General features: G+C 33.0%; 2 protein-coding genes across 6 annotated transcripts in view; both read right to left on the bottom strand.

Moving 5' to 3' along the window:
* The window catches only part of LOC100644321 (rho guanine nucleotide exchange factor 11), a 36,350-nt gene that overhangs the window by 16,703 nt on the left and 5,479 nt on the right, over positions 1-14,168 (bottom strand). For 3 of the 5 annotated variants that reach the window (XR_007225715.1, XM_003393536.4, XM_012314929.3), the window contains exons 3-16: positions 13,606-13,655; positions 13,326-13,383; positions 8,670-8,908; positions 8,339-8,560; positions 7,463-7,711; positions 6,515-6,796; positions 6,352-6,441; positions 6,142-6,255; positions 5,955-6,053; positions 5,783-5,875; positions 5,517-5,710; positions 5,136-5,425; positions 4,845-5,021; positions 4,628-4,681 (exon numbers count right to left, since the gene is read on the bottom strand). Coding sequence is in view for 4 of the 5 variants with exons in the window: in XM_003393536.4 (XP_003393584.1) it covers positions 4,628-4,681; positions 4,845-5,021; positions 5,136-5,425; positions 5,517-5,710; positions 5,783-5,875; positions 5,955-6,053; positions 6,142-6,255; positions 6,352-6,441; positions 6,515-6,796; positions 7,463-7,711; positions 8,339-8,560; positions 8,670-8,908; positions 13,326-13,383; positions 13,606-13,655 (2,211 nt within the window). In the remaining variant the exon portion in view is untranslated. Of the gene's footprint in view, positions 1-4,627; positions 4,682-4,844; positions 5,022-5,135; positions 5,426-5,516; positions 5,711-5,782; positions 5,876-5,954; positions 6,054-6,141; positions 6,256-6,351; positions 6,442-6,514; positions 6,797-7,462; positions 7,712-8,338; positions 8,561-8,669; positions 8,909-10,075; positions 10,280-13,325; positions 13,384-13,605; positions 13,656-14,168 lie in introns of those variants that run through there. The other 2 variants (XM_012314944.3, XM_012314937.3) reach the window with 2 other exon arrangements.
* Positions 128-2,486, bottom strand: LOC125385965. The gene is made up of 2 exons (XM_048410215.1): positions 2,189-2,486; positions 128-1,633 (listed from the first exon to the last, which is right to left on the bottom strand). Exons 1-2 carry the CDS (start codon positions 2,349-2,351, stop codon positions 1,251-1,253), a joined length of 546 nt encoding a protein of 181 aa, XP_048266172.1. The 5' UTR covers positions 2,352-2,486; the 3' UTR covers positions 128-1,250.

The raw sequence follows: 14,168 nt of genomic DNA, 5'->3' as shown, positions 1-14,168 counted from the left end.
TCGTACCGCACAAGATCTATCTTATTTTCTTTCCTTTCGTTCCAACGCATACTTGCCACATAGTTACAGCAAATGACAATCATCATTCAAATAAAGTCACTCAGTCAGAAATGAAAATTGGCAAATGAAACAATTTTTCATACCTTAGAAATCTTTAAAATCTGTTTTTGCATGCAAATTATTTAATTATTATATTAATAATATATCATATGTTGCCATTTGAACATGAGATAGGGAAAAGAAAGAAAATGTCTTTACCATACAGAATTAACCAATTTTGCAAAACCAATACTTAAATATATGACCTCTGTTCTGTACTCTGCATTTTATATACAAGTCACGGTTACACCTTGATATTTGCTTCGAACTATTTTAGATATTTCATCATAAAAATTATCAATGTATTGTATTTAATACAGGACCAAAACACTCGTATCTTCATATAAGCTTAAAATACTTTTCTGTAATATTCCAAAGTTCATCCTTAACTACGTGAATACTTATAATTTGCATCACAGTATGATCATGGTAATTATGTTTGTATATACTCAATACAGAACGATGAAATTTATATTAATGAATTCAAAGGTTGAAATGCTTCTTTACGAGGAAGAAATCCATGTTTTTCTTTAATGAAATCATGAAGAAGCATGTATAGATGCAAAAAATAAACAATCCGTCTACATGACTGCGTGCGATTTCCAGTACATTCTGGTCTAATTTTGTCTAGACACGTAGTATTTGTATAGCCGCAAGGTTCCCGTTCATGAGATATCTGCCGGAGAAAAGCCAAAGATGACGACAAAATCGCCGCCCATATCATCTTCAATATTGGTTTTATAGACGCAGTGAAAATTTATGAACGTATCTGACGAGCAACACGCGGCAAGAATTTCTACTGAGTAGCTTGTTAAAGCTTCGCAATTCCTGTTTTTAACTTCTACGACTCCACCGAAACGTTCCTACGCGTCAGAGAAACATTCCCTTCCGAAAGTTCACAACTTTCAATGTTACTAATAAAAATTTGATCGATCAGAGTTTACCATTAGCCGTACAGATCAAAACTTTTAGAACGTATCCAATTTTATGAAAATTTGCAAAGATCGATAAGTAACCAAACAAATTAAATCCCTTCAAAAATATCGCAAATCATATAGAAGTAGTTACAAGATTCGAAGAAATACTTCAAATTTGATTTTCGATTTTATATTGATCTTCTCAGTTGATTTCTGATTTTTCGTTTTTCACATTTATCCGATACATTTATTTGGCAGACGCGAAAGACAAAACGAGAACTGTTGAAACAAACCTGTCTCTTCCTCTACACCAGTAATTTCCTTCAAATCGGTGTCGTCAGGCTTGCTCGAAGAATCAGTCCCATCGTAGAATACACTATCGTTCACGTTTTCACAACACGTTGATACATTTAGACGATCCAAACCAACGATCAAAGCTGTTTCTATAATTTTGTTCGGTTCGCGTGTCTTTCTCACAGCGGCAAAAGTCTCCCAAACTTTACCGGCAAATGAGCCTTTGCTCATGTGTGGCACCACGGTTCTCTGCTTGATCGTTTTCAGCTTCGTTTTCTTTGCAACTTTGTCTTTGCTTACTTTTTCGCGCACCACTATCGAACCTATTCCGATTGATATATTTTTCTAACGTTTCTCGCGAATCCAAACATTCATTATAGAATCCATTTGAAATTCGAAGAATCTCCATTCGTGTTTAGTAGATACGTTATTATTTAATTAATTATTTCAAAAATTGATTCTGAGAACTGTGATTCCTTGCAATAGTTTATGAATCATAATGTGAAACGCAACATACGCTAAAAAGTTACAAGCTACAACTTCTCATAATCAAATATTAAATAGTGAACTTCTATATTGATAAATTCTATTCACATCGGTATAATTACTTTCTTTTCTTAAATTAATTTATCGCTACAATCTTTAACAATAGTATTCGCGTAAAAATACATATCAGCACAAACTTTACTGTTTCAGTAATCTTCGTATTTCCTCATGAACGTTCCGATAATGATATCGAAACGACGATAATGAAAACCAGAATGTTTAGTCACTAGCATCACGTAATTATCAAAAAGAAGAAAAAATACAATAAAACACGCCGCCTAGAGGAGGCTCTTCGATCCAAATGAATTATTAGATATTCACGCCATCTTTACCGTCACCCATCAGCTTCCGATTGAATCTGTTCCTGCATCTTCCCGAGGAAAGCCTGAAGCTAGCAAAGCCAGCGATCAGGGGCGAGGGGTTGGTGGTCGTTGGGTAAGGGTTGCAGTCCGGTTCCCCCTGCAAGGGATCGCGCAACTGTTGCACCTCGACCATGTGCACACCTCGATGTTTCACCACCGAGAAAATAATAATCGGGGTGGTTTCTCTACTTCTCGCGGCAACAACCGAGCTGACACTAATTTCCCTTGAAGCCGCTCTCGCTTCTTTTCCTCGGAGACTGCCGTTGGTTTCCGGTTAGACCCCACCAGGCCGCCCCCCCGCTCGTTTTACAACTACGTTCGCGCGTAAGTGTATTCACGAATGTACAGGGTGTGCGTGTGATTCTGATTTTCAAATCCCTCCGACCTAACCCTCGGGGAACATCAAGGACGATCTTCGCGTTCAAGATATTGATGTACTTAAAGTCTCTCTTAAAGGGTAACTCTCTCTTGCTCAACTTTTCTTCTGTTACCTCTTACAGCGCCCAGAGATACTACTTGCCAGACCCCAGCTTTGTTTTACTTGTTTACGTTGTTTGTTACGAGCGTAGAAACGTTAATGAGAAAAGTGATCGCTGTGGAATTCTTTGTGGCTTGTTGAGACCCTTTTTCGTTAATTTTATATACGTAGTCGTTGGTTTTATGAATGGATACTTTTGAGAAATTTGCGGATTCGTATTTAACAGAGAATAGATTGTGATAACATGTACAAGGTTCTCTAAATATTATAAAATTCTTGAAAATTAATATAAACAGTAAGAAAATAATAAGTGTTAACAAAATGATAATTGAACTGTTACAAGTGTAATTCGTTTAATTTATGCATGCAACTCAGAAAACTTACAACAGAAAGTTTTTGTAAGATAGTTATACGTATTATCTTTAAGCAAACAGCAAATTGTTTATACACCCTGTATATAAATACAAATCTATGTGGTTATGATTCTAGGCCTCTTTCCGCGGTTTCCTCTCTCCTTTGTCCTTCCTTCCTTCCTCTTTTCTTTTATAAATTCAGTAGAAAAGAGCGCAGAGCACAACCAACACAATTCGTTTTGCGAAACTTCCTTATCGGACAACGCGATTATTGTAACAACGAAACTTGATAAAAACCTACACTCCGTCTCAAACATATGAAATATCGATTATGTACTTCAACATTGACACTCTTCTCTTTAATCTTTTGTTTTAAACGATTGTACAAATATTAAAGAACACGAAAATATTGTTATTAATATGCATAACATTACGTAAAATAATTACTACTTTCGATAAAATCGTCACTAGAAACGTGGAATAATCCTTGATATTTTTATAGCGAATCGATGTATTTTTACAAAACTTGCATATATTCACGAAAACGTTTTATCAAGCCAACACACTATCAATTTAAAAGGCTGAGAAGAGGATGTCGATAAAGAACCATCGAGGGTCGTGACAAACAATTTTTAACGAATTTTTCAAGTGAGAATTTTTGCACAACTAACTTCGTTACACTTCGTTCACCATTGACGATATGCTTTAAATTATTTTTTAATGAAATAGAATGAGAGTTATCATTAATTTACAATAAATGTTAAGTGCTCCCGACGAGACAAACAATCCTAACAATGGCTGACGTGTGACCTACGTTCGTCAAGGAACGCCTCATTCGAAATGAAGACAGTAAACTACGAGATAACGGATAACATTAACAAAAAGGAAGAAAAATATATAGGCATCACACTTACATAGTTAAACAAGCATACGTAATTGCAAGTTGCAACGACAGTATGATGTACAACAAAACATTGTGAATTGATATAGATATTATCGTCATGGAAAATGTATGTTTAACGAAAAGTTGAATTTATTTGTACTTTGTCACTCTGAACAAAGTACGTATACTTGTATTTGGCAGCACAAAATTATTTATGGTGCATTGTGTGCGGTGCAAAATATAGATTTTGTTCTGAGAAATACACTAAAATTAATAGCATTTGGCAAGTTATCACGCTATGTAACGAATTAACTGATTAATATAGACATATTCTTATTTTATATATAATATGAAAAAAAAGATTTATTGTCGATTTTCTATGAATTAATAAATTTGACTATCATGAGATCTAAAAAATTTTAGTATATCATCATATATTTAAAAATAAAGCAATAAATATGTTATTGTATATCAGGAGATATAAAATATCAAAATTTATTTCCTTTGTTTGGAACAAAATATAGCTACGAAAACTTTGTAGACAACAAACAATAAATGATTAAACAATAAATCACAACGTTAACGCAACGGTGTATGTAGTTACAAATTCCATTGTTTTATACTATTACTGCAGTTAAAAGTATATTTTTCTAATATTATTTCATTTAATAGTTTAATGCAAGTAGCAAACTTACCATTTTCACCATCAGTCAATGTACCAGTATCTTCTTCGCTCCTTTTAATCTTGTCTGTAACAATAAAATATTCTATATTATAAAAATAAACTATTAAAAGACAAAGAAGCCTACAGAATTCACATTTGTACATTTTATTTACGATATACATAGAAGGGAAGCAGTACAACAAATATTTCTAAGTCATAGAGTGTAATGTAAAATTCGAATCATTTACCATGAAGCATGTGATTTTGAGGATGATGATGGTGTGATGATGGTGGTTTCCTTTCAGGCCTGATACGCTCCATCAATTTGCTTATACGATCATTGCCTCTTTCCTTTCTAACCAATGGTCCAGGACAATTTTCTTCTACTACTCGAACACATTGACGATGAACACTTAGAGAACAATCTGTAACAAAATGGAAAAGTTGCTTCGATTTTTAATTGTGTCGATATTCACACGTGATCTCAAATTTATATTTTCTAATTTTTAATTTAGTAATATCTATATAAATTTACACACCACTACATAAATATCCTTGAGGTCCAATTCCACCAATGATAAGTTGACAATGATTACAGTAAGTAATAGTAAAGTATTGATGAGCTACAAAATGATGTCCTCTGATTGTCATTTTTCTTGTTTTTCCTGTAAGCAGGCGGACTTTGAGATTTGACTTATCTTTTGCGACAAAAGTAGGTACTCGGTCAAGTGATACTGATCGAACTTGAAAAATTTTTGTTAATATTGTTGCCAAACCAGCTGCTGTTGTGAATTGTCGCAAATCTACGTGTTCTTTTTCAATATCTTCTCTGAAACATTATATAAATAATAATGTAACGCTATATGTCATGATATGTTAAGAATTAAAACTATGTATATTTTTTTTGTTAATGAACTTACAAATAAGGCTCCATTTTGGGTAAGAGGTATGTTTCTATGATTTTTGTTTCTCGCGCCTTATCAGATGCACTTTCATCCAACTGAGCGTCGCTTGGACCAAATAACGTACCTAATCCAGCAGTTCTCTTTTGTTGAAAGTCTGCAAGTTGCCCGTTTAGCTCGTCTTTTGCACGTGTACGAGCTTTCCAAAATATCTGCCAAGAATACAATATTTTATATAATCATATCCAGCAAACAATGAGTATATACTTTTGCATAACACATACTTTTCGTAGAATCTCTTCCTTATCAGATTCCTTTAAAAGAACGTCGTCTATTTCATGTGCTACATTTTCGTCTACATTATGCAGACGGAGAGGCTATATATAAAACAGTTTTGAATTAAATACGGTCCCTGTATATTCGAGAGAAAAAAGATATCTTTTTCAAATTACTTACTGCACCAGGTACTAAAAAACTAGAATGAATTTCATATGCCCACTTCCTCATTTCTTTTGCATTGCCTTCTTTGTACAGATCCGTTACTAAGTAGAACAACTAAAATAATATGAATAATTTAAAATGACTTTGAGTAATAAAATTCAATATTCGAAGACATTATCACTATATATCGCGTAATACTTACCAGACTGGAGGGATCACTATTTGACAGAACATAATTAATAAATACAGCAAGGTGTGCATGATGTCCCCATAATCGAGACAAAGATTTGAATGGTCCATGATCTTCTAACTGTCCCTACAACGACAATTAACATAGCAATTATCAACCCATATGAATGATTTCATTTAAAATTAAAAACAAAAAACTATGTATGAAATTTATAAAACTCACAACTTCTTGATCACTCATATCATCGTCTTCCATTGACATAATTGGCTGCTGTAATATTGGCAATCCAGGAATACCTTCATTTAATATTGTCTAAAGAAGGAAAAATACATGGGTAAGTTTCACAGATTATTTAAGGAACTCAGCTTTTTGATTAAAAACTTACATCATTAATAGTAGAACTGGAGGTATCATTTCCTGGACTAGCAACTGGATATGGTGGAGGTGGAGTTCCTGGAGGAGTGATATGAGGTAATTCATCTATATCAATGTCACTATGCCTTACATGCCTTGGAGGAGAAAGATCATTCATTGACTCTGATGCTATTAAACGTCTACTAGCTTCTGATGGAGAAATACTTGTTGTTCCCAATTGTTCTGGACTGGATTTCGTTCGTTGATGTTTATTAAGTGAATTTGAAGAACCCAAGTTTGCACCCTGTGAAAGCTATAAGAAATTAAATACTTATTTATTAAATAATAGATAATCGGAACATTATATCAGTAAATTAAATACAAGAATAAACTAGAATATTGAGTGATTCATTATGCAAAAATACTATAAAATTGTACTATATGCATTTCATACCACACACCATAAGAATTGCTAAACACTGCAATCACAGTAAATGAAATAAAACATATACTTAACAGACAATGTTTAAAGGTACATACTGCATAACCATACATTTTTCTTAGGTCACATAAAGTATATTTCATTACATATCACAAACATACTTAAAATACATTACTTAATAAAATATATTACTCAAGCAACACTTCAATGAACAAGCACAGCTTCTGAAATGTAATATTTGTCATAAGTTTTTGATGAAATTACACATAAGGTATTTGCAAAAGAAGCAAAACAAAGTATTATTATAACATAGGTACTTGATTATTATTTAACATAATTGTGATAGATGTATTAAATGATATGAAATTTAATAGGAATGATATTTATAAAATATATTTTGAAACATAAAAGTATAAATTATCCAATATATAAATATCTGTTAAAGGTATTCACATTGTGATTCTGTGGTGCTTCTCTTTACCATGCATACATTGATATAAATTATTTATTTAATGACTTAGCGATTAAACTACTTACAGAGTTAGGTATGCCATGACTGGTGGTTGAGGGCGTTAAATGAGTCAACAGATGACGCTCCAGCTCCAACTGGGCTACGTGGTGCGTATTTGTAGTAGGCGGAGGTCTGGGAGGCAATGGTGGCGGAGACAGGCTTTGCATGGACAAGGATTTACGAGATGGTAGAGGCGGTGGTACATCACCACTGCTACTACTTAAGGGTGAATAATAACCCGGGGAACACGAGGTGTTTGTTACCAACGAGCAAAGCTGTAAGACACAACAAAAGCTGGTTAGATAAAGTTAGCAAAAGCTTAAATACATCCCTATATGGCTGCATTTGAAAATTTCAATTGTAATACAAGCACACATTGTATAAAAGTTGTATTTATACAGCTCAAAAAGTATACGTATAAAAGCAGAATGTAGGCTTTGTTATTTCTTGTTGTTTATCATAATATACTGTAAGCTATTAATAAATATATCAAAGATTACCGAACTACTATAATAATCAATGATTAAACTTGTATTCATACTCTCATCATTATGCTTTCCATTCATAAAAATAAACATCTCAATAATATCATGCCGAGCAACTATTTAATACACTGAATAACATAAACTGGAACTGTCAAACACTGACATAAAAGCAAGACACAATAAAATATATAGGGACATAAGAAATGTTAATGAATGTAAGCGTTAAAACGAATTCACGTCTTTATGAATAAGATTATGAATAATAACATAATATTTATGATGTAATATATGTATGAACAATGAACAATTATAGTTTACTGGTATAAAATTAATGCAGGATATTAATGCAATAATTAGAAATTTTCAAAGTAACTTGAACGTATTATTAAAGCATACCATAAGATTAAAAAACCATACCTGTTCATTGGTTGTAATAGCAGCCAACTGGTCCTGAAGAGTGCGTACCCTCCTTTCGGCGCCCGCTAGTTCTGTTTGTCGTGCTACAACATTAACATTACTACTACCAGTACTAGCTTTCGCGAGTTCGCTGCGAAGCTTATCAACGTAACTTTGTTCTTTCTCCAACATAAGCTGGAATGTATGAACGCGCTGAGTTTCCAATTGCCGTTTTTTCTCATGCTAAAATATAAGAAAAACATTTGTATTATATTATACTTTTATTATATTAAAAAGCTATTGAATCCAATTTATAAATCCCTTCATAAATAAAGCAAAAGTATCGACTTACATCAACGGGTTGAGGTCCCGTAATACGTGCATTACACGGTGCACCGGTCGCTGGAGCAGTCGACGCCCTGAGTAAGGAAGTCGCCGGTTGCGAGGGTGATACCATCGTGGTACCGGCTGATAAACTAACTGGTCGCTGGTGTCCACCCGCCAAACCAACTTGCAGCCCTGTGGCCGTCGTTGTCGCACTATTCGTTGCAACTGGCTTCTGCTGTACCGTCAGTACCACCTGCGTCGAAGCTGCAACAAGGGTTCAAGGACGATGATTAGTCACCTTTCGCATACCTCCGCCGGTCCTTCCCCCGCGTTTGACCCTCCACCTTTCTTTTGAGAGTTGCTCGAACAGTCAGTACTTGTATTTTCTTTCACAACAATTTAGATTCCTCTCGACTACTAAATGTTTTCTATGGATAATCTGTGTACACTAAATACTACGTAATTAGGAAAATTTATCAATTGAAATCATCAGTAATATTGTATTATACTGATTTTAAGATTTTGATATGCCTTTATGTTTAATGCAAATTGCGTGTTTTTTTTTTTTTTTTTTTTAATTATTTGTATATATGTATGATCATACGATCGTTGATACGCAATATCTGATAAGTAATCTGAAAAATACAGGTCCTGTATACGATATTGCGACAAGCAGATGTTCATTAAGAAATCGTAATGTCATATAGCAAGCTTGTAAGCAAAGAATTGAAAGTAATCTTGGTCGTGGCTATAATTAAAATATTCTTCAATGAGTATATATATAGTTTGTAAACAGAATATAAAATTATAAAATTATATAAAATTATCCAAACAGAATATAAAAGAATTCCCAGATCTCTTATCAGACAAAAAAAAATCGTAATAGCGAATAAAAATGTAAACAAAATACATTTATCATGAATAGAATGTTTATATAAAACTAACTATAAATCTAGTCTCTGCTTACGCCGTCAATGACTCATTCTTACGCTCAGCTGAGACGTATGACGTCATTATATTTTTCTAATTCTGGAAATGCATATCCGTATCAGAAAATTAATTAACAAAACCGACATCAAAATCTCAAATTCGATATACAACTCCGCAACGACAGAATTGGATTTCGAAAACGCGAGTGTATCGTGATATCTCTTCCTCAAAGTTGTTGCCTAAATAAGCACTCCGAAAATATGCACAACTTGCCAAATATTTGCATTTTTATGGAATCAGAGAATATATATATTACTCGAGGAACCTGCAACTTTACACAGTTTGTAACGGATGCAATTTCGTGTTTCTCTGATACAAAGGAATCACAAATGATCGTACGAGAAATAAGTAAAATTCCAACGAACAATAATCCGTGTCCTAACGGTAAAATTACATAATTGCGAACATGAACGTAAACGTTTCAGAAGAAGCTGAAAATACCAGAGTATGCTTTCGCACGAGCTTTCTTCCAAGCTTGCCTGAGGTCATACGTGGTTCGCGTCTTCATATAGATACACAACGTCGACGAGAACAAACACGTTCAAACCGGTAAATCGATCTTTCAATGAAATTTTGGTATCAGCGATTCGAGAATGTACAGTTTCGCGGAGAGATATCACGCGCATCGAGAACCGTGTCGTCTGCAAAACTGCGTAAAACGATTGGCGATGACCGAGGCGATACGTGGAGCAGTAAAGACATTCGTACCGAGAAACTTGGCCCCAGGTACGTGTATTAATATGAATGACGAGATTCTTATGTTTACACGCGCGTATACGACTAATCCTCGATATATGACCAGATCTCGTCATTTGACTATATGCTATAACACCTCGGTAAACCCACTTTAATACTATAATTCGTTTTTGCAACGTAAAAATTTCGATAACTGGGGATTACTAGGAAATAGACCTACGGATGTTTTCCTATCGTAACGATGGAAATCTCCTACGTGTGTGTTTTGTTTTTCAGCAAAGTTTACTTTTTGTCTTTTATTACAAGGTATTGCTGTAGTTATTTTTAGTTTAAATTATTTTTCTAGACAATTTTTTATAGAAAACATTTCAAATTTTATGAATGAAGATACGTTTTGTTTACGATAAGGAAGTACATAATTTCCTTTTACACCTAATAATCAAATTTCTTAACCCAAGAACTTTAATCTATAAAATAAAAAAAAGTTTATGATACAAGATTTTCTTCTTAAAAGATTAGAATTTTCCTGAAACTTTATATAAACTTTATATCTGGTAAAATTAAGATGATATTTCTTTCCATTTTTCTGTATGATTGAGTACTTGAAACGTTATACAAATTAGCAGAATGATTTGGAAAATCCCGAAGGAAAGATTGACTCAGCTGTAAATGGCAGTGATTTAACGGTCAGTTAAGGATCTTCTCGTATTCTGCACATGAACGCCTTTCCTCATAAAACTATCTTTATTTATTTTCACAAGACAAAAGTTACTTCAACCAGTAAAACGTTCTAACACGGTTAATTCCCGTTAAAATACTCATACCAGTCTGTACCCTGTTTGTTCTCGGTAATTCTCATGCTGAACATCTGCAAGTTTTCTAATTTCCAAATCCAAATTATTTTACCGATACATCTTTAGAAGTGCGTTTATTACACGGAAAAACTTCGCCAACTTTGGTATACTGTTATGACTTGGTATGCAAATGAGATTTTTATTGTATTTGTTGAAAAATGTTTGTGTTGAATCGATTTTAAATATTCATGAGTCTAGCGAAATCTGAATACGTGTAAGAGTTGTTGCCTTATGAAATGATTAAGTAGGACAGTTAGCGTACTTTGGAAAGTTATTAAATTTGAATACACAACACCATCTCACATTCAAAAAGTGTTAGATTACGCGACATATTGCATCCGGTTTCAAAATCTTTTACATGTTACAAACTCTTTTACAACTCTCTAATTATTTATTTTACTTTTGAATTATTAGCTAGGAATAATGATTACAGAGTGAATACAAATATACAAATGAACACGACATAAAAGGAAAACTATTTGCTTTCTACACAAAGAAATGTATTTTATTTCAGTATCTCGAGGAACTAATCGCAACATGATAAAATAAGAGGGAATAACGCAACCTGAAACAACTCTCGTTTCATTTCGTTCACGCGTTATGCCTGAAACGTAATAGAATTTTGTAGGATTACAGCACAGTTAAAACTACGATGGAAAAGACACGTTTATAGTCATTGTGTTGTACCTGAATTGTTAGGAGGAGGAAGATAGACTCTATGAACCAACCGTCACCGCTATAAACTCGCATGCTTACATCACTGGAAACGTCGCCACAGAAGCTTCGTTGACGTCGGTATATCCAAGATAAAATCACCGACAATCATTCGTGATCTTTATAAATGTCTCTTTTCTCAAATACAACAAACAAACTTAACTCTTTTTTGTAGATTTTTTGTAATATATAAACGTTGGTCATGCATCACTGCACTTGGCATATCTCTCTAGATACTCGCTTTAATTTATAGGAAAGACAGAGACAGATTGCTCGTTGGAGTTTCGCATACTCAAACGTTGATTATCCTAACTACACGTAGAATGAACTTCCTTTCGCAAGCCTCCGCTTCCTTCTTTTTTTACGCAATGCCTGTGATACAGCTTTAAATTAAATTGCATTGCCCGCTCAAATCGATGAACTTTACGAATCAATTTCGATAAAAGCTTTCCAGACATGGAATATACCCTGACAGGTTTTGATCAAGCACCAGTTTGAGTATGGAAAAACAAAAAACATTGAAAAGCAATATGAGGTTTGACTCTATTTTTACTCGATTTCGCTTAATTGAACAGAATTTTGTGAGAGCTAGACTAAATGAATCGTAATATAATTCAATAAAATTAAATTGCAGTTTAATCTTGTTCAGAGAATCATTTATATCAATAAGATATCAATTATAGTTCTATTAGATATATAACGATTTATTCAATTTACATTTCTTTCTTTTAATATCTAATTAATATTCTAAATACAAGATGCTTTTATTATCTAAAAATAATTAACCATTTTACTCTTCTATCTCAATTTGTTACTTTGAAGATAATTCTTTTAAAACATAATATCTAAGTATTTTATCTATTTTTATAAAATACAGGTCAATGACCTGGCCTATACTAAGCTAGATTGAATTATGCGCACCCCTTGTGATGATCAACGACACATAAGAATACCTTAGAAAGTATGAACTACCCCATATGTGTTTATATTACAAGTTTACTAGACTGACTACGTAAAAATGCTCAATCGACGGGAAAATCCTATCATGGAGAAAAAATGTTCTTCCCCTTTGTATTCGTGAGTATATAAAGGAAAACTAGAATAGGAAATGATATTGCTATTAATAAAATATTAAGCGATCAAATTTTAATTATATTAAGCAATAAAAGATAATGAATATCATTTGGTACAAAACCGAGATCTTTCTAAATCTCTCTATAACGGAATTAATACTTTCCGCTATTGATAATGAAAAGTACTTTGAAATGTTTTAACATTTAGATAGTGTCCGATTCTATAATATGTCGGTCTCTTCACAGAGAAACATTTATTCCGTTTCGCTGCCAAATAACGTACCCACGTCTTGGAAATAAAAGAGAAAGAACAAAAAAGAGGTCGTAGAAAAGAAAGAAAGTATGTAAACTTACACTTTATGAGCTGTACAACATCCGTATGCGTGGACTGCATTACATTCACGCCGTTAACCTGGAAATACCAATCATGGTTATAAATAGTGAAAATATATCGCAGCAAATACACATTTTATAGACGCAAGTAATTTAAATTCACACATGGTATGCGTTTATTGATCGTTTAAATTTTCAAAAATAAATATTTTGATTCATAATTTACATTCGATCCATAATTTCAGTGGAAATATCTTAGTTAGTGTTACTTAGCGATAACGTAAATTCGAAATAGGCTCACCTTGATGATTTTGTCGCCCGCGTGAAGGCCAGCTCTCGCGGCTGCACCGCCTACAATATATCATTGTTTGCTTTTAACTCTTTTCTTTATCGAGACATTTAAGTATTAGAAAAATTTGCGAACAATTTAATAACCATTTTCTTAACCAAAATTACAGCTTAACTTTTATCACTTTTTACAATTTACGGACAATATTTAGAATAAAGGTTGAATAATTTTTTGATACAAATACAGATATGATGCAAAAATAATTTTGTATGTGAACCATTATAAATTTTGTGCATCGACACAGATTTTATATTATGTTATTTATAAATAAGTTGATAGTATTTCTTAAAAGATAAAATTTTTATCGTGAAAACATACATTACAATGTTGGTTTAAAGGTAGCCTAAATTGTCTTACATCCCATTAATTAAATAAATTAATTTTAGTGGTAAATGTGTTAAGTATCTGAACATAATGAAATGTCATCACTTTATATTACTCAGTAGTAGTAGCACTTGTACTATTAATACACTACTAACTTGTAACATCAGTATTGTATGAACTTACTGTTACAA

This window comes from Bombus terrestris, chromosome 2 (genome assembly GCF_910591885.1).
Source record: "Bombus terrestris chromosome 2, iyBomTerr1.2, whole genome shotgun sequence".
NCBI lineage: Eukaryota > Metazoa > Arthropoda > Insecta > Hymenoptera > Apidae > Bombus > Bombus terrestris.
This window is presented reverse-complemented; position numbering and strand designations above follow the sequence as displayed.

Bases quoted from the DNA above. Each gene is read 5' to 3' on its own strand.
- LOC125385965 (XM_048410215.1), bottom strand. From the start codon at position 2,351: ATGGTCGAGGTGCAACAGTTGCGCGATCCCTTGCAGGGGGAACCGGAC. The intron at 1,634-2,188 runs GTAAAGATGGCG...CAATCGGAATAG, and splicing joins TCGGAAGCTGATGGGTGACG to GTTCGATAGTGGTGCGCGAA.